The 18,292-nt window shown below is 51.0% G+C and overlaps 1 protein-coding gene across 1 annotated transcript in view; it reads left to right on the top strand.

Annotated features, from left to right (window-relative positions):
- Positions 1-208: 208 nt before the first annotated feature.
- Positions 209-18,292, top strand: part of RNF220 (ring finger protein 220) — a 235,206-nt gene continuing 217,122 nt past the window's right edge. Inside the window, exons 1-2 of the mRNA XM_063343584.1 lie at positions 209-414; positions 7,047-7,787. Of these exons, the coding sequence (XP_063199654.1) occupies positions 7,163-7,787 (625 nt within the window). The 5' untranslated portion in view covers positions 209-414; positions 7,047-7,162. The remainder of the gene's footprint in view (positions 415-7,046; positions 7,788-18,292) is intronic.

Raw genomic sequence — 18,292 nt, 5'->3', positions numbered from 1 at the left:
GTGGCTGGCGGCCGGGCGGCGGGTGGTAGCCCGTTGCTGGACTGCATTTCCCATACTGCCCGAGTGCCCTAATGTATGCAGTGCTCAGCCCGGCTCCGTGTGCGAGTGTGTGTGTGTGTGTGTGCGTGTGTGTGTGTGTGTGTGTGTGCGTGTGTGTGTGTGCAGGCAGGAGTCCCTCGGAGAGTGGAGGCTCATTCACTGATGAGAGCCGGCACTGAGAGGCAGCACTGCTCCTTCCCTCGCACCCCCGCCGCCTCCCGCTCTGCTACATGCGAGCCGCGGGCGAGCAGCGGGGCCAGCACGCCCGGGACTGCCCTGCTCCCCGCACGCCGCCAGTTCCCCGCAGCCCCCGCCGGCAGCCGCACCGTGAGTACCGGCCACCGGGGCCGCCCGGCCACACGCAAACTTTGCAGGGCAAGTTTCTCTTCCCCCCCCAACCCCAACCCCCCCCCCCCCCCTCAACCTCCCCCCCTTCTTCCTCCACCCCGCGCCCTTTCCCCCTTCCCCCTTCTTCTCCCTCCCCAGCTCCGGGGAAGCCGGGGATCGGCGGCGGCGGGGAGCCGGGTGGGTGGGGATCAGCATGGTAATACCGAGGGGAAAGGCAGATAAAAGCCCCCCCCGCCGACCCCCCCCCCCCCCCCCCCCCACCGCACCCTCGGCGAGCCCCGAGCTGCCCGGATCCTCCCCCCACCACCCCCCCCGGTGGCTTTCCGGGGGGGACCGGTAGTCACCGGGGGGATCAGGTGCCGGGGACCGCCGCGGCAGCCCGGCGGGGGACGGCGCTCGGCGGGGGGGACCCGGCCGGACCCAGAGACCGGCACAGATCCCGCGCTCCGAAATAGATATTGGGGGTTTTTTTAACTCTTTTTTTTTTTTCCTTATTTTTTTTGGTGGGGTAAACCGGGGAGTTATCTCCTCGCCTCTCTCCGCTGCGCCCAGCACCTCGCTCCCTCCACGGTCGCTTTGGGCAGCGACAATTTCATTTCCCAGCGGCTGCAAAACAAAAAACTTTTTTTCAAAGGAAATAACCAGATCCACGCATCCACTCGCCGGGGCTTCGGGGTTCTGGTTTGGGTTTTTTTGTTGTTGTTGTTGTGGTTTTTTTTTTTCCCCCAAATACACAAACTAAGGCTTTTATTTTGCAATAAAAGTATCTGCAAAAAAACCCCAACCAAACAACCAGAACAACCCGTCAGGGTTTCTGTGCGCTCAAGAAACACCGATCAGCCAGTAATTTTATTTACTCCGAAGCTTTCATTTTTGCAATCGTGCAGTCCCCCGGGTGAACGTTAGTTTTAAGCCGTACCAAAAATGCGCGATCCCCGCTCGAAGACCGAATTGTTGGTTTGGTTTTTATTTTTATTTTTATTTTTATTTATTTATTTATTTTTTTAAACGCGCGTTGTTAAGTCGCCACTTAGCTTAATTTTGGCCGAGGCTGAAGTTTGTTCAACATCCTCGCCCCTCCTTCGGGTCCTTCATCCCTAAAAGATTGCCGCCCTTGTCCCCCGGCTGCTCGCAGGTAGGAACCGACCGCCTGGATCTCCCACGCGGGGTTGTGCTGCTTTTATTATCGCAGGTAAAACAAAGGTAGAGAGGCGGTTTAAATTGTCAGCGTTATTCAACGAATGAGCTAAAATTACTCCACATGTGAATGGCGTAGCTTGGGAAGCCAGAAGAGGTGAAAGGAATTATCCCTGTTTTCGCTTTAGGTCCCTTAGAAAACTTTCTGGATCATCCAGCGATGCGATAGAGAAATCGCAGGATTTTCTTTCTTTTAACCCAACAACCCCAGCTCTAGACCGGGGAAGTCTGTAAATAGGTTTGGAAGCATGGAAAATAATTCTTCACCTTCAGATCTAAATACATAAAAACCATCTGGTTGACCACAATGAAATCATTAGGAACTGTCTACTTAAAGAGTTGTATTGAATGCTTATCCTTCCCCACAGGAAATGTGTATGGTAAGTGATTGTTGCAATAAATCCAAACAACTCTGGTCATCTTGGCGTTTGATGATCTTTCTGACTTGGGGGTTTAAGGAGGAGGAAAGGAGTCGGGGGGCGGGGGGGGGAAGGCGACTTAACGGGCTGTAGGGACCGCACCGCCGACTCCCCCCCCGCCCCCCACAACTCCTTCCCCGGGAGTGAATCATTCCCGAGGAAGGCAGGAGCGGAGCGGCCCCGGTTGCGCCCCGATCGCCACTTCCCGGCGGGGGCCGGTCGGGACCGGGGCGGGGGGGGGCCGTACCGGGCCGTACCGAGCCGTGCCCGCAGCCCCGCCAAACACCTGTTTAATTTGCCGGCGGGGCTCGGCGGTCTCGGTAGGCTCCATCCAGCCCGGGGCTCGCCCCCTTCTTATTTTATTTTATTTGGGTTTATTTAACACGCCGGGGCGGGGGGGGGGCAGAAAAATCGTGAGCGGGAGGTAAAGGGGACGGCCGGCGGGTTGCCAGCCCGGTCGCCATCCCGCTGCCGGAGGTGGCCGGTGCCCGGTACCGGGGCTCGCCTGGCGGAGCGGCGCTTCCCCCCGGGGCCACGCCGGTTTTCCTTCGGATTTCGCCAAGTTGGGAGCGGGGCCGGGGGGGGGGGGGTGAAGCGGCCGGTAAAACCCTGGGTAGGTTGTTGAGTTGTATTTTTTTTTCCTTCTTTCCCTCTTTTTTTTTTTTTTTTTCCTCTCTTGCCAAACCCCCGGCGCTTCCTCCCTCCCTCCCTCCCGCCGCCGCGGGGAGCACCCTCTGCGCCCGGGGGCTTTTATCCCCCCCCCCCCTTTTTTTCCTTAAAAAAAAATTAATAATAGATTTTTTAATTTTTCTTTTTTTTTAAGAAGAAGAAGTTTGCTGCAAAACAAAAGCGGGGCGAGGGGGGCAGAGGCCGGGCTGCGCTGCCCGGCGGAGCCGCCCGGGGCCGGGGCCGGGGCTGGCGGCTCCGACCGTCCCCGCCGCCGGTTCCTCCGCTCCCCGCTTTCCTCTTTTTTTTTTTTTTTTTTTAAATTTTTATATTTTTCTTTTCCCTTTAAACCCGTTTTCACAGCAGCTGCCCGGGTGTGCGGCTGCAGTTGGCATATTTCACGCGTTGGGGGGGGGGGGGGGGGGGGGGAAGAGAGAAAAAAAAATTAACTGTTTTTCCTTTGTATCTTAATCCAGTGATGAGAGCTCTCCTTTGTTGGCTTTCGAGCTTGCATTTGTTTTATTTATTATAAGGAAATCCAGTTTGGTTCAAATATATAATCCATTTGAGCACTTAAATCCCCAAACAGCTGGCATTATTTTGTTTTATAATCTTTGGCTTTTCTGCGCAGAGCATATTTCTAAATTCCTACTTGACATTTATGGGGAAAAAACTTTTTAATGTAAATGGATATTGTGAATTTTTTTTCCTGGGTCTTTCCTAATTTACATGCATCATCAATTTTCCTGGATTTCCTATTGTTTTAATCTTTCTTTTTTTTTTTTCCCCCCTATAGCTTGTTAATTAATTTTTTTTCCCCCAGAAAACTTTGTTTCTGGAGGGAGAAAAATGTTAATTTGCCCCATTATTTTAATCTCTGGCATTTGGAAATGGTTGAGAGACCGCAAAAATGCAACCTGTTGTAGAAAACCAGCGTGGTGCGTTTTTATTTATTTTAATCGATAGCAGAGAGGTGATTTAGCAATAGGAACTCCGAGTAACGTTTTAGTAAAAGATTTGCAGATCTGCTGGCTGCGGATGGGGTGTGCATGTGCTTGCATATGTGCGTGTTCCTTTGCAGGCTGATTAGCAAGTGGGTTTTACGTTTATAACCAGTGGTCACTGCTGTTTTCTCCACTTGCTGGGTGCGGGTGATGCCTGCTCAATCCAGCTCTGTCATGGCTTCTCCTACTTTTATCAGACTTTTCTCTTAACTAATTCAGCGCAGTGCCGCAACCTTCGTAAGCGGAGGAACCAAAACTGAGCCAGAGATAACTGATTGCAACTTGTTCCTCGGTGAGAGATTTTTATTTTATTTTTTTTTATTTTAATTTTTTTTTTTTATGGTTCAGTGCTAAAGGCTGTTGATTCAATTTGTCTCGGTTGTGGCGTGCTTAGCCTTGTCATTGGTAGCGTACACGATTACACAGGTAATTTGTATACACCTTCTGCAGGGTAGCTCTAAAAAGCGATAACTGGGCATATAGGTAGCCATGGAAAAAAATAAATTTAAAAAAGCCCCAGTTTGTTTTCAGTCTGGCCGTCTAACCTTCATACTTGGTAGACACTTTATGTAGCTTCCTAGATTGATCTCCACCCCCCCTCCCTCTACTCCTTGTTTAGTTAATTCAACAAAGACTTTTTGCAATCTGTTTGGAGTTTGTCTGATGCCGTGGAAAAGTAGCTGCTGATTTATTTGGTTGCTTTTCGATTTCTGTCCCTAGCCCGTCTTTTCTCCTCCTTTCAGCGGGGATGTCAGCTGTTATTACTTCCTATTGATCCCTTTGCAAAGTGAGAAGTGAACTAAAATTAATGTCAATTCCACTGCTCGGATCAATAGCCGGAGTTATTTTAATCTGGATTTGCGCGAGGTGCTAAATTAAAAAAAATCAGCATAGAGGCAGAAAAGTAGCAGTTCCTCACTCCGCCTGTGCCCACTGCCTTCCCGGCACCCAAACGTTCCCTCCAGCTGATTACCCTGCAATCCATATTTTTTTAATTAAGAAGGTCGGCTAGTTTTCTTATTTTGGGGTTCTGTATTTAAACCTATGACATTTTGACATTGGGAGTGTATTAACGATAGATTTTCATAATGACTGGTCCGCCGCAGTCTAATCTGTCCCTGTTGCTGGGGGTGGGGAGGTGCTGGGCGAGAAGGGAGCGAGAGAGAACGAAAAAGGAAGTGGGAGCTGAAAAAAAATTAAATTTGGCTGGCCCAGATATTGTAATGTGTTGATTTATTCCCAGCGTAATGAAGTTTGCAAACGAATAAACGGCCGTAGTGATTCACAGTATCCTACAGGAGTGTCAAGTGTTGCGGCCAGATTACTAATTTATGAAATACATTTAACGTAATGGGGTGATAGCACAAGTAAAAATAGAAAAGGAGGCAGAGGTGGTGGCTTTTTCTTCCCCCCCCCCCCCTTCCCCTGGAAATCCGTGTTTTCCCGTGATTGCTCAGTTTCGCTTCCATGTTAATGATTGTTTGTTTCTGAGAACGGTGGCTTATTTGCACGCGTCTCTTTAGATACATAATCGTGTGTGTGTGTGTGTGTATATCTCTATACATTTAGGCGGTTGCATAAGCCCCCCGCAACCCCAAATGTGCCGGTGGCTGCAGTTTCCTGACCTCCAGTTTTCCCTCAGCCTGGGGGGACGCAGGGGACCGAGTGTACCCACGTCCGCAGCGCCGACCAGGATGCCCTTGGCACCCCTCGCGTCTCCCTCTGCCCCTCGCTCTCGGCGGCGAGAACTCCGCGGGAAAGTTATTTCAAATTTGGAAGAGAGCGAACCCATTAATGCGAGATACATAATCTGGTAATTTAGCAACGATGTCTGTAAGGATGGGTGCCAAATGAGGAAGCGGAGAGATGATGTCCACTCATCTTCACAATTAATAACAGTCAGTGGAGCGGCTGGGTACAGGATGGGAGAGAGGAAATGTTATCACTGAACTGCATTAAAGCCGCAGACTGGATTTCATACACTTTGTTAACCTAGGCTCCCTCATTCATGGAGTACAAAAGGCACTCCATTAGGGAGACACTCTTTCACTAAGTTTTATTTGAGATGTTTGACCCTCTGGATTTAAGAGGCACAATTTGTAACAGCTTTTTATTATTATATGATTTTTCTGGCCCTTTGAGCTCCGGCGGCTAGTATATTGTTTCAAAGTTATAGTCCTTGTATTTTAAGCTGGGTTGTGGGGCCTGAATGGCAGGCGGCGGAAGCTTAAAAGAAAAGACACGAGATTGATTGGGGGGAGAAAATAACGACACAAAAAGCCGGAGCGAAGTGGGGGAGATGCAGAAAGGAGCGTTTTCCCGTCTTTCACCCGGGGAGGGGGTGGTGGCTGGCTGGGTGGCTGCAGCCAACCTGGGAGGCTCAGCGAGATGCGAGGCAGAAATTTGGTTAACATTTTCCTCTAAATGTTAATGGCACATCCAGGGCAGTTTACAAATCTACTTAAGAGTGAGTGCATTAGGAACTAAAATTACTGATCCATTCTCTCTTGTCCCCGACCCGAAAGGCAGACGCTTGCAGAGATCAGATGGCAGAAGCACCCATTATGATTTTAAATATTGTCAGAGACGCCAGGCGTTTTGCTGGGGAAGTCTCTTCTCCTTTGGCGAAGAGGGACCCTGCGTGCACGCGGGGGTGTTTGCGTATCACACACACGCACCCACGCACAGTCACATTCCTACATTCCAACAGTGTGTGAATATATATATATATGTATATATATATATGATGGCATCAAGTACTGTGTGTGCAAGTACTTACCTACCCATATATACTGCGAGAGTGAGAGAAAATACCCGAGTGTGCTGTGTGTCTTAGGCATCACGTACGGCATAACCATGTACGCTGGCTTATTTGGGTAACTATGTACAATAAATATTTTTATGTCGATTCCACATGCACAACACCCACCCCTCCATCCCCCCCCCCCAAGCAAACAGTGGTGTGTGTATGTGTGGGCTTTCTTAAGCTTATTGCAATTACATGTACGTGCCTCTTTTGCCGTATAAAATTCCAATTACAATTTGGAGTGACTATCTTAATTTTAGACCGAACGTTGTTTATTAGTGGGTTATTAAATCTGCATGTTATTATGGTTGCTTTGCCTTTCATTTGTCTTGCACTGGATGATCCCCTTTAACCTGGAGGGGCCAGAGCTGGTTCCACTAGTGTGTGAAGTTGTCTATTGATTTTCTTGAATGAGAACAGTGGCGCGTCTCCGGCCGGTGGGTTGTAACACATGTGGCCACCCTGCCGCTGGAGCGTCCCGGGGAGATGAGCGCAGAAACCTAACCGCTTGTGTTTTTTTTTCTTTTCTTTTCTTTTCTTTTTCTTTTCTTTTCTGTTTCCTTGCAGCGTTCGGAGGGTGATGATGCTCCAGTAATTTTCCCCGCTCCATTGCCAGGCATCGCTTTGCTTTCCTTCCGGGGAAGATCATTCCGCTTGTGATCCTGCTGAGGAAAGAGACTCCGATGGACTTACACCGGGCAGCGTTCAAGATGGAGAACTCACCCTATCTCCCCAACCCGCTGGCCTCCCCAGCGCTGATGGTTCTTGCCTCCACCGCCGAAGCCAGCCGCGATGCTTCCATTCCCTGCCAGCAGCCGAGGCCTTTTGGGGTCCCCGTGTCAGCAGATAAGGACGTGCATATTCCCTTTACCAATGGCTCATATACTTTTGCCTCCATGTATCACCGGCAAGGCGGGGTGCCGGGAGCGTTTGCAAACCGCGACTTTCCTCCATCCTTGCTTCACCTCCACCCTCAGTTTGCACCCCCCAACCTGGACTGCACCCCGATCAGTATGTTGAACCACAGCGGCGTTGGGGCTTTCCGCCCCTTTGCATCTACTGAAGACCGGGAGAGCTACCAGTCAGCCTTCACGCCGGCCAAGCGCCTGAAAAACTGCCATGACACTGACTCACCCCATCTGCGCTTCTCGGACGCTGATGGGAAGGAGTACGAGTTTGGCACCCAGCTCCCCTCCAGCTCCCCCGGCTCCCTCAAAGTTGATGATACGGGGAAGAAGATCTTTGCCGTTTCTGGCCTCATTTCCGACCGGGAGACCTCATCCAGTCCCGAAGACCGAAGTGACAGATGTAAGTACCTCCGTTGACTTGTTGGTTCTTCTTTAGTTGCGCCTGGTTGAGATACTCAACAGGTGATTGTCCCGCAGCGCTGCGGCTCTTGCTGAGGGCAGAGGAAAACCAGCCTTTCCTGCCTGCCAAGCTCAGCCACGCAGAATTGCCTTGTCTCTTCTAAGTGGACATTGACAGATTTTAAGGTGAGGCGCTCTTGAAGGAAACTTGTCCTCCAGCACGCAGCTGGAGAGACAAAGTTGACCATGCAGAAAGATGCGCGTGCTCCCGTGCGAGGGAGGCTGTAGGTGCTGGTACATGTATGTGTGTAAACAGGGATTAGATGTGTGTGAAACAGGGATTCAGCTGGAGCGTGTAGCCATAAACTTTCCCAGAGCTCGCAGCACACGCGTACCCCCTGCTTCTCCAGGTATTTCGTTCTGACCTTTTCTTCATGCACACCGTTCTCAGAGCAAATGCATCACCACCTTCAGGATTCGTGCCTCAGGTTAGGACAAAAGTGCCTTTTCCTCTGGTTAACTTAAGAATGTTCCTGGCCACCGAGGCAGAAACCCGGATCCGTTCTTGCAATTCAATCAGCTGTTGCGCCGTGTCCTTTCTCGGGGTGTTTCCCTCCTTTGGCGCCCGTCGAAATGCAGCGTGCCCTTTTGCGGAACGGTGGTTGGACTGAAGGGAACCGGTCCTCGTGCTCGTGGCTGTACCTCCCTGCTCCCCCACCACCCTGTCCCTCGCGGTGTTGCCTACACGGAGGGGCCGAGCCATCCTCCGGGAAGGGCAGGCTTCCAGCTTTGCTGAGCTGGGAGGTGACCCCCCCCGGCCATGGAGAGCGGTGTGGCGGCGGCAGAGCCTGGTACCCCGAAGCAGGGCGCTAACTTAGGAGGAGAGTTTTCCTGTAAACCCAGAACCTGTAGACCAAGGAGCGAGTGGTTTGCTTTTCACGTGGGCTCCTTTGTTCTGTTGAATTTTCTTCCTAGAAAACAATTTTATAGCTGTTGTTGTTATTACTGTATTTTTTTTTTTTATTTTTTTTTGCAAGGAAAACCTGCTGGCCCGCTCCTTCCTCTCCCTTTCAGACGTGATTTTTCTTCTCCCCTTTATGATGCCGAGGAGAGTAATAGAGACATTGTGGCTCTCTCTCCCCTGTCGGCGCTGCTTCCTCAGGCTGTCTCCTTGAATTAGGCACTGTGCTAACTTACCGGCGCTAAAAGGCATCTGCCTAAACCCAGCGTACCTTTTCAATAAAAGTCGTCATAAAATCAACCTGCCTTGTAAATCCATCGCTCTTTGGTTTTGAAATATGCTGCAAGTGTGTCTTTTACGTCGGCGTTTGCGAGGGTAGGACGGTTCCCACTGAAGGCAGAAGCAGCGTATTCCTCGCGCTACGAATGTGATCTCTTATCTCTCTCCCCCCTCTCCTTTTCATCCACCCCTGACCGTGCTACTTTTTGTGCCGTAAGCTCCTTTCATCGTTCAGCATCTCCTCTCCCTCCTTTTGGGTCCGGAGGGGAAGCGGCTGTAGGTGGGAACGTGTGTGGATGCGTATGTGTGTGATATAATTATCCTTGGGGTGGGGAGGGGGGGCGGGGGCGGGGGGAGGCAGGTGAGATGGTGAGGCTTAGAGACATCTTTGTCGATGCTCTTCCCCTTATCGATATAACCTGGCCGTGGAAATGAAGCTCGGCTCCAAAGAATACGCCGGGAGATAGCGGTGGAGGAGCGGGTCCGCCAGCTAAATGAATTTAGAGCGCATCAGCTGCCATGGATCTTGCTAGCAAAATCCTGTCAGACACCCCCCTTAGAGAAGTAAATCTGTTAAATGAATTAGACCCCGCGGAGCGCAGCTGCGGGTGGACGGACAGATGCATCCCCGTCCGCTGCCGTGCCTTGCCTTTGCCAACAGTGTGTGCCGAAGGTGGTGGGTCCCCCTCCTTCCCGGGAGCGGAGGGGGCGAGGGAGAGGAGGGCGGGGGGACAGCCGGCCCCCGCCAGCGCTGCGGCAGGGGAAGTGCTGGGGAAAGGAAGCAGAATTAAATAAAAAACAACTTTGCAAGGCAGCTTGGAAAACTTGGGCAGAAGTGGAATATGTTTTCTTCTATTGTTTTTTTTTTTTCTCACCCGCGTTGTTGAATTTCTTTAAGACAGTGGCCCGCAGGGTAGAGCCCAGCAAATGCAGCATCCCTCTGCATCTGGCATTGCACCGACATTAAAATTCTTCCGTAACTACCGGGACAGCGCACACCAAATATGTCTGTTGGCTCTGTGTCATATCCCCATCACATCTAGATACTGCGCCATGGAAACTTCGCTCCATTAACGCGGCGAGTTTATTTGGCGTGTGCACACGCACGCATGGGTGTGTTTGCTGGAGGCCGAGGGAGCGAGCGGCGGGGCTTTTTAGAGGATCCTAATGGTCTTTGATGTTGGCCATTAGAAAAGGAAAAACTTCCGCAAGGAGGAATTGGAGAGACCGCAGTTTACAGATGTAACTGTGATCCCGTTCTGCGTTGACATTTGCCTAGATATATTTGGAGTTTCTACGTAAATGCATACTTCGAGGGAGGGGGTTGTCATCTCTTATTATTGGCCCCTGAGAAGTTTTGGGGATCCCTTGCGTAATTGTTAAATGTAACCCGTTGTAAAAGCCGCCTACTTGTGCTCCTGATGGAGAATCTGTCGCAGGTAGGTGGCTGTAGACTCTAAGCAAAAAATGTAATGCGGCTTTTCTACAACAGCGAGCAAAAAATTGTAAAATTTTCTCAGACCAGCAGCACCTTTACGTGTCTAACGGGTGCTTTTCCGATTTGCAGAGCTCAATCCTGTAGTTGTATTTTCCAGATTCCTGAAAGGGTTTGTGTTACGTGGAAGGTGAATTGCTGTGAGTGCACGGCGTATTCTTCTGTACCACTGCACAAGAACCTTTTCTGACTTGCTCATTAAAACGTCTGTTTCACCCCATAGCTTAAAAGGTGATTTTCTAAGAAACTTGTTTTTTTTCTTTTTTAGTTTAAAAAAAAACGGAATTCAATGCACTGAGTTTTAATTTTCCCAAAGAATAGATTTACGCTTGAGATACTTTGCAGCAAAACGGGAATCCAAAGTCAGGCTTTTTCACGTCAAGGAGCGTTCGGGAGTTGCTCTATCCAGTCCCCGGCATCATGGGAGCAAAGTCTCATCCTCTTTTTCACCAGTGGAGGAAATCCGCAGAAGTCAGGAAAATTATTTGGGATGTGTGCTGATGTAACCCAGATTGGCACCTGGCCCTGTAAGATGCACACCTGTGAGGCAGAGATGGCTCCGTCTTTCGGGAGAACCTTTCCTTACTTTTAAAGCAGGGCGCTGCTCGCCAGTGGTACCCGCGCCGTGCATCCCCGGAAGGGAGGGCATCTCCCGTGGGGTGCATCCGGGTGGGATTATGCCCCTTGTTACTCAGCAAATTGGGCCGAGACATCTGCGTTTGGGCAAGCCGCCTCTCGCTGTCAAATGCGGGTACTCAGGACATCCGGCGCGATGGAGCGTACGGGGAGCACGTAGAAAAGTGGAGCCTTTCCAGGGACAAGCAGACGTAACGTGTACTGGATGGGGCCGTTCTCTTAGGTGCTTACTGAGAAAAATAACGCCATTTGTTAGAGTTTAGGGGCTTCTTGTAAAGCATGTGTTAAAGACACCGGGAGACATATTTTATGGGTTTCCTTTAATAAGCGTACAATAGTTGAGATTCCTAGAAGGAGTGGAAATAAATGGCATGTTCCTTTCTGCAAAAGAGATCTATAGCCCTGTTTTAAAATCAGAAAAAAAAAAAAAATAAAGATCCCCGCTTTTATTCTTTGCTTCTAATAAAAACTGTCCCAGTGGCCTTCTGTACCCAGTCACCATGGCATCGCTTTCCCGCAAAGTGACAGGCAGAGGTCCATGCCGAAGCCGGGATCTCTTGGCAAAGAGCTGGACCTTGTCAGAGTGGACACCTCTGCCATCCCTGCAAGGCTGCCCGTGCCCCCAGCCTCCCTGGGACCACAGAAGATGGTTTCCTCATGCTGCTTGGTCTTCATCTTGTGTTGTCTGTGACTTCTTGCGGAGCAACAGCCTGATGTGTCAAGGTGACCTTCTACATCCTGGCCACCAGCTCTCCTGGCCCCTGTCTCCCTGCTGCGGCTGGCGGCTCTTGCCCAGCTCCCGGTGATGGGGATGAGCGATGGGGTTGGTGAGCAGGCTGCAGCCCTTGCTCATCTCTTGGGGACCAGTGAGTAAAGTGTGGCTGGTTTTATTAATGTTATTTTGATTATTATTTTGTATAATCCTAGTTAACCTTGGTTATCTGGACACAGTCGGGTCTGTCCTGCAACCAGAGGTCTTGCAAGAGAGGTTGTGCGCCGTGTTAGTGAGCTCTTTGTTCCACTTTAGGGTTGGAAAGGACATCTTTAGCATGGAGTTAGTTTTCCTTTTGAAACAACTGGTTTGTTATTGATGAAATGCAAATTGCACTTCAGGTGGTGGACATCGGGGCTACGATGACCACAGCTTGAATTCCTGAATAACGTAGTGCTTTGGAAATCAGACCGAGGACTGTCTCTAAAGTCACCCACCCACTCAGACGTGTGTGTGTTGGGCTTTGTGTTTATGGGCTGGGACCTATGGGGAGAGCTGCGTGTGTACGTATGTACGTGTGCTGGGGGGAAGAAGGTTTATCTTCTTATATTCTGTGGCAGAACAATGGGTTGGAGGGGGAATGCATGTGTCCACATATCCATCGCTCACGCTCACCGCCCTTCCTGCTGGGATGCACCACTTCCAAGGCTGGTAAAATCTGGGGTCTAAAGTGAAGTGATGCTGTGTTGCTAATAATAATCAGCCGTGACCATGGGAAATTGCAAGCTTAACATTGCTTACGAAATAATGAAATAAATCGAGTGGAACACTTGCTTTCCGCCCTGCGTTGCCCTGCATGATGTAGGAGGAGGGAAGGAGCAACAGTGGATTTCCTGGAGGGGTGGGCAGGCGGATGGGCAGTAGCAGAGACGAGGGACACATGTCCATCCCTGTCTCACCACCGAAAACGCGCCGCCGTCCTCCTGGAGAGAGGTGCACTGCGTGGACGCCTGGGAGTATGCAGCAGCCGCCTCCTTTTTCTGCTTTTCTGGCAACAAACCTTCACGCTCCCTCTGCAAACTGTTGCCGAGACTCCTTTTCCATGCTGTTCGGCTTAATTGTCTTGTCGGGATAAAGAAATGTTTGAACAGTTAAAGTGGGGAAGGGCTGGATGGGAGCAGCCCCTGCCGGCTGCGGGGCCATCTGGCCTGCCTTGGATCTGCCGGTCTCCAGTTTATATTTCTCTTTCTGTTATTGGGGGCTATCTGGCGCACTCGGAATACCAAATCACCATGGTGAGAGGAGGGATGGGGCCGCCCCTCCGGCCTCCCCTTCCCGTCAATTGTCATGCAGAGCCCGGCCGGGCGGCTGGTCCCCTCGCAGCCCTCATTTGCTGTCCTCGCCCGGCTCTCGGCAGAAGGATGGCTTTTAATTGATCGTTTGAGGGGGAGGGCTGGGGCTGTTTTCTCCTCCAAAATGTTTCCCCGCGCAGCCGCTGCCATCCGGCCAGCTTTCATGTCGTCTCAGCCACGCCAGCGATGCCTCCTGCCCTTTCTCTTCCCTTTTGGATTCCCCGGGACTTGGTGTCAGGGCTCGTAACCGCCGTCCCCGGAGCACCGAGCATCACCTAAATGTCATATTTATCCATCTCCCACTGGAGGGATGGGCATGGGTACAGTAAATATTTACGGCTCCTCTTTTTCCCTGCGTGTCTGAATGCTGGCATGAGCCTATTTATCGCAGGTTTGCCGGGCAAACTCCCCACCTCGCTCGGTATTTCCCATCAAAACCACGGCCCCCAAAACCGCTGGCCAAACCCTGCTTCCCGCGAAGGGTTTAATCACATTAAATCTTCGGCCCCATCGATCAGACTGGCCTGCTGTCACGGAACTACGGCAGGAGAAGTGAAGGCAGACGCGGGGGCTGCCGAGCTGGGTCGGGGACCGGGAATCCCAGCCTCAGGCACGGCTCGGAGTCGCAGTTTCCCGATCCCTAATGGGAACACAGCGATACCTCCCTCGCAGCAGCGTGTGCCGCTTTGATATCTTCTGACAGAAGACGCAAGGCAAGGGCAAAGTATTAGTATTATTAATATAGTACAGTTAGTAGAATATTATGAACTATTATAAATCATTACTGCTAAACTACAGTTATTAAAGGAAATGACCAAAGTGCACTTTGCGAGCCAGGATCTCTGACAGTTAAAACATTGTTTTATTATTTTACTTGCTAACTTGCAAAATTCGAGAGTTGGCGACAGTTTCCTGGTTGATCGGTGGCGATTGCATAAGGAATTGGGAGAAGCGGGGCAGGAACGGGCGTTCGGGAGGGAGAGAATAAGCATTAGTGCCTCCGTGATTTATTTTTTTTTTTCCCCTCTTTCTTTGATAATTTGAAGGTCTCGAAGGAAAGAGACGTACCCAGGCATGGGCCTAATCCTGCTCTGTAGGAGTGAAAGCGTTCAAGGCAACGAGGTCTTAGTTTCTGGAATTCCCCCGTGGAAAAAACAGAAGTGAAGGTGTTTGTGAATCGTTGCTGGTCGTTTTTTGATGGCATTTAGACCAGTCCCATTAAACGCTAGCAGCAGATTCATTTTTCCCTCTTTGCTTGCCTTCCAAGGAGTAGAAAACAGACATAATTTTATTTTACACGAGACTGTAAGATCTCCTCTCATCTCCTTTGCTGGCTAATATCTGCAGCTATAAAATAAATTCCATTTGTGCATACATGGTGTTAGACCGAGGTAAATAACTGTCATCTGAAATCTGCCTAACCTTAATCTGCATCAGGAGCACTATAGAGAGCTGTACTCATTTGTGTAACATTAAGCTTTATTTTTATTATGGATTTCTAATGCAAATTCATAGTGGGGGCAAAGTTGTTTTCTTGTAATACCACATTCCAAGAAAAGCAGCCACTGAAAGCAAATTGTGACAATTTTTATCCCCTGGTTCCTGTCACTGGTGGTCTTCGATCACGTCAGTTCGCTTGATGGCCTATGAATTTTTCACCTCTCTTCTTCAGGGTGGAATAGCAGATTTGGGGACCTCTGAAGACATTTTTCAGCTATGCAAAGCATTGAAATTCTTCAGGAATAGCAGATTTCTATTTGGGAAATTTAACGTGCGATCGGATTCCTATACAGCGTCCTCTAAAAAAGGGCACGTGTGGGTTTTTTCTGTAGATCTACGCACGTCGTCTGTGCGTGTGTTTTTCTCCCTTTTCATGCAACCTCACTGTTTGCCTGCTGGGCTCTGCTGGCCTGAGCGATCCCTGTGTATATAAACTCACAGGTTACAGATATTCGGGGCAAATTCATCGTCCTGAAATTCAGTTTCCTTCACATCTTACCGCCGCTTTCCTGTTGCTGGTCGGGTATTTGCCGGCCGGACTGGCAGTCCTTCTCTGGCACCTTAGCCCTCAAGTCGATGAAGGCTCTGACTGAAGAAGTACTGTGGATTTGGGCACTGTCTGTGCCCGTCCCCTTCTTCTTCGTCTTGCCTTTTTAAAACGTGGGTGGTGGTTGCGATAAGCCAGGTGTTACTCTTTAGCCATCGCTTTCTCCGCTCCTTCGACCGTTTGCTGGCGTCTTGAGTTGCAGCAGTCCCCAGGGCAAAAGAGAAGAAGGGGAAAAGCAACGCTGGGAAGGAGTGGGGCAAAGAGAGATTTATTGTCTTAAACGCAGATGACGCGGGGAGGGAGTCCCGGTGACAGTGAAACTGCCCGTTGAGTTCAGGTGTGGGACGCTTCCAGCATGTTTTTCCTCACGCGGGACATTGTTTCTAATCGGTATTGTTTTAAAACCTTCCATTTTGGGCAGCTTGGGGCCGAGATCTGCTCTCTCACCCAATTGCAGAGCAAGAATGTGTTTTGTACTTTTTCTTTTGAACGCCGGGCTGTCCTGCAGTGGGAAAAGGAAGGCACTAAGTGTCTCTGGAAACCTTGAAAAGGAAGAGCTGGGAGCGGTGTCCTTGCTTTCCCCAACAGCAGCACCGATTCTTAGTAACCACCTCTCACCCGAGTGACATCGCCAGTTGTTTTTAAGTTGGAAAGACGCGTTTTGCTGGCGCGATCCCGCAGCCTTGCCTGGGCTCTGCAGGTGTGCGCTGCCGCAGCCCCGAGGAGGGTGAGGGTGGCGGGACGCGTCCGGCGGCGGATGCCGGGCTGGCTGGCGCGGCTGCTTTCCCGGTTTCCCGAGCGCGGGCCGGTTCCTTGGAAGGAAGGTGGAGCGCTTTGCCGCTCGGCTATGGAAACGAAAACAGAAAGTGTCGGGCAGCGGGCGAGCAGCCTGCCACCGGGAGGGGAAAGGCTCACCAAATGCGAGAGGTTTTGTAAACAGAGCAAAAAGTAAAACTCGGGGAACTGCCCTGAGGGACCTGCTTCTTGCTATTGGGATTTTTGATACTTGGTTTCAAATTAAGTTTTTTGTTTGTTTGTTTGGTTGGTTTTTTTTAATTAAAAATGACTCAACCTTTTCATCTGATTTTTTGACGTTGTTTCCCTGCGCATTAAGAAACGACTGGCAAAGCCATTCAGCATGGGAAATTGTCTGTCCTGGAACACCCCTGGCTCTAAGGAGGCGTAGGATAATAATCCCTCATCGCAGAGGGCGGTTGTGCCGGGACAGGAAAAGACCTGATACCACATTACAGCTCTGCCTTCTCCTCCAATTTTGCTTCCAGTATTGAGGATTTCTTTAGGAGTTTTTTTCTCCCAGTCCTCTTTGCGGGGAGACCCTCGCTGTGCCGGGGGTGATGGGAGGCTGTTTGTGAGGAAGGAGGGCTCGTGGGGGCGAATGGCGTCCCGAGTGCTTCACCTCGGGCTGGGTGAGCCAAAGCCTTATCAGGGCGTCCTGGCCGCGCCGCAGCAGAGCCACCCCGCACCCAGGCCAACCTTTGGCCCGTGCAGGCCGGAGGGAACCTTGTCTCCTCGTCGTTGTTTGCAGTGTGGATGGTCCTGTGAGGTCCTGATGGCTGTGGAAGGGTGGAAAGTGCCATGGGGGTGGAAGGTTTGACACGGGGTAACAGCCTCAAACTAAAAGAGGGGGGATATAGATTAGATATCAGGAAGAAATTCTTTACTGTGAGGGTGGTGAGGCACTGGAACAGGTTGTTCAGAGAAGCTGTGGACGCCCCATCCCTGGAAGTGTCCAAGGCCAGGCTGGATGGGGCTTTGAGCAGCCTGGTCTAGTGGGAGGTGTCCCTGCCCAGGGCAGGGGGGTTGGAACTGGATGGTCTTTAAGGTCCCTTCCAACCCGAACCATTCTGTGATTCTGTGATCTTGGGTGCTGGGTATGAGCGCCGGTCAGAGGGATCCCAAATGCTGCAGCACCGTCGAGGGGGCGGCAGAAGCCCGCTTCCTTCTCTGGTTTATTCTCCTTGCAAACCAGTTTCACGTGCCATTCCCAGCACTGTGGGTTGGAGGTGAGCCTCCAGCAAAGTCCTTAGCCAGGGTGACAGCTCTTCCCTCCCGAGCTTCTGCCTTCAGCCTCCCCGGGAAGGCAGTTTGACCGGCGGCCTTTTTTTCTAGCAGGGAAATGAAGGAGCAATCAGTGACCTGGGTAACCCCGCGCGGAGCACGAGCAGAGGAACTTAACGGTCACAATCAAAAAGTTGCCAGCCTGAGTGGACTCATACATCAGGAGGTGCCCCTTAGACAGGAGATGGGGAGAACCAGCAGCTAAACTCTTACCACCCTGCTTCTTCGCCCTCACTTTTGCCCTTTGCTCGGAGCACAGCCCTGCTGACGTCGCTCCTGCCGTCCCCGCTCCTGGCGCCCGGTTGCCACCGTCTGTGCCGCTCCGTCCTTTCTGCCTGCCGGGGTTCACACGCAAAAACGTGGCTCTGAAAGCGTTGTTCTGGTTGCGGAAGAGTCCCGGCGCTCGGCAGCCTGCCTTCGCTCAGGACTCGGGGCTAATGCGTTGGGGGAAGCCGTGTGGAAGGCGCCTGGAGACTCAGTAGTGGGTGAAGCGGGGAGTCTGCGGATCAGAAATTAAATGTCAGCAAGAGGTCTTTGAGAGAGCGTGAAGCAGAAAAGTGCTACAAGTTATTTCTGTCTTAATTTGGCCAATGCGTTGTGTCCAGTCCCATGTTGGGTCCAGGACTGAAATAAGTATGATGATATTTGGATCAGGACTGGGATATACTGGAAAAAGTAAGCCGTGAAAGTTTGCAGATCTCCGTCTCCATTAGCCAGCAGTAATGTTCCCACCATCTCATTATTTTCCCTCTTAAAATGAAAACAACACGTTAACTGCGGAAACGGGAGGATTGCGTTAGAGCAAGACAGAGCTGGGCAGAGAGGACTTGAATTGGCCTCGCTTGTAGCTCAGATGCTGTGGGTGTTGTAGCCTGGGGATGCTGGGTATGGTGTGGTCCGGATGAGGCCCCAGGTTTTACGGCACATCTCAAGGAAGAAGGGGCC

This window comes from Chroicocephalus ridibundus, chromosome 8, assembly GCF_963924245.1.
Source record: "Chroicocephalus ridibundus chromosome 8, bChrRid1.1, whole genome shotgun sequence".
Taxonomy (NCBI): Eukaryota; Metazoa; Chordata; class Aves; order Charadriiformes; family Laridae; genus Chroicocephalus; species Chroicocephalus ridibundus.
This window is presented reverse-complemented; position numbering and strand designations above follow the sequence as displayed.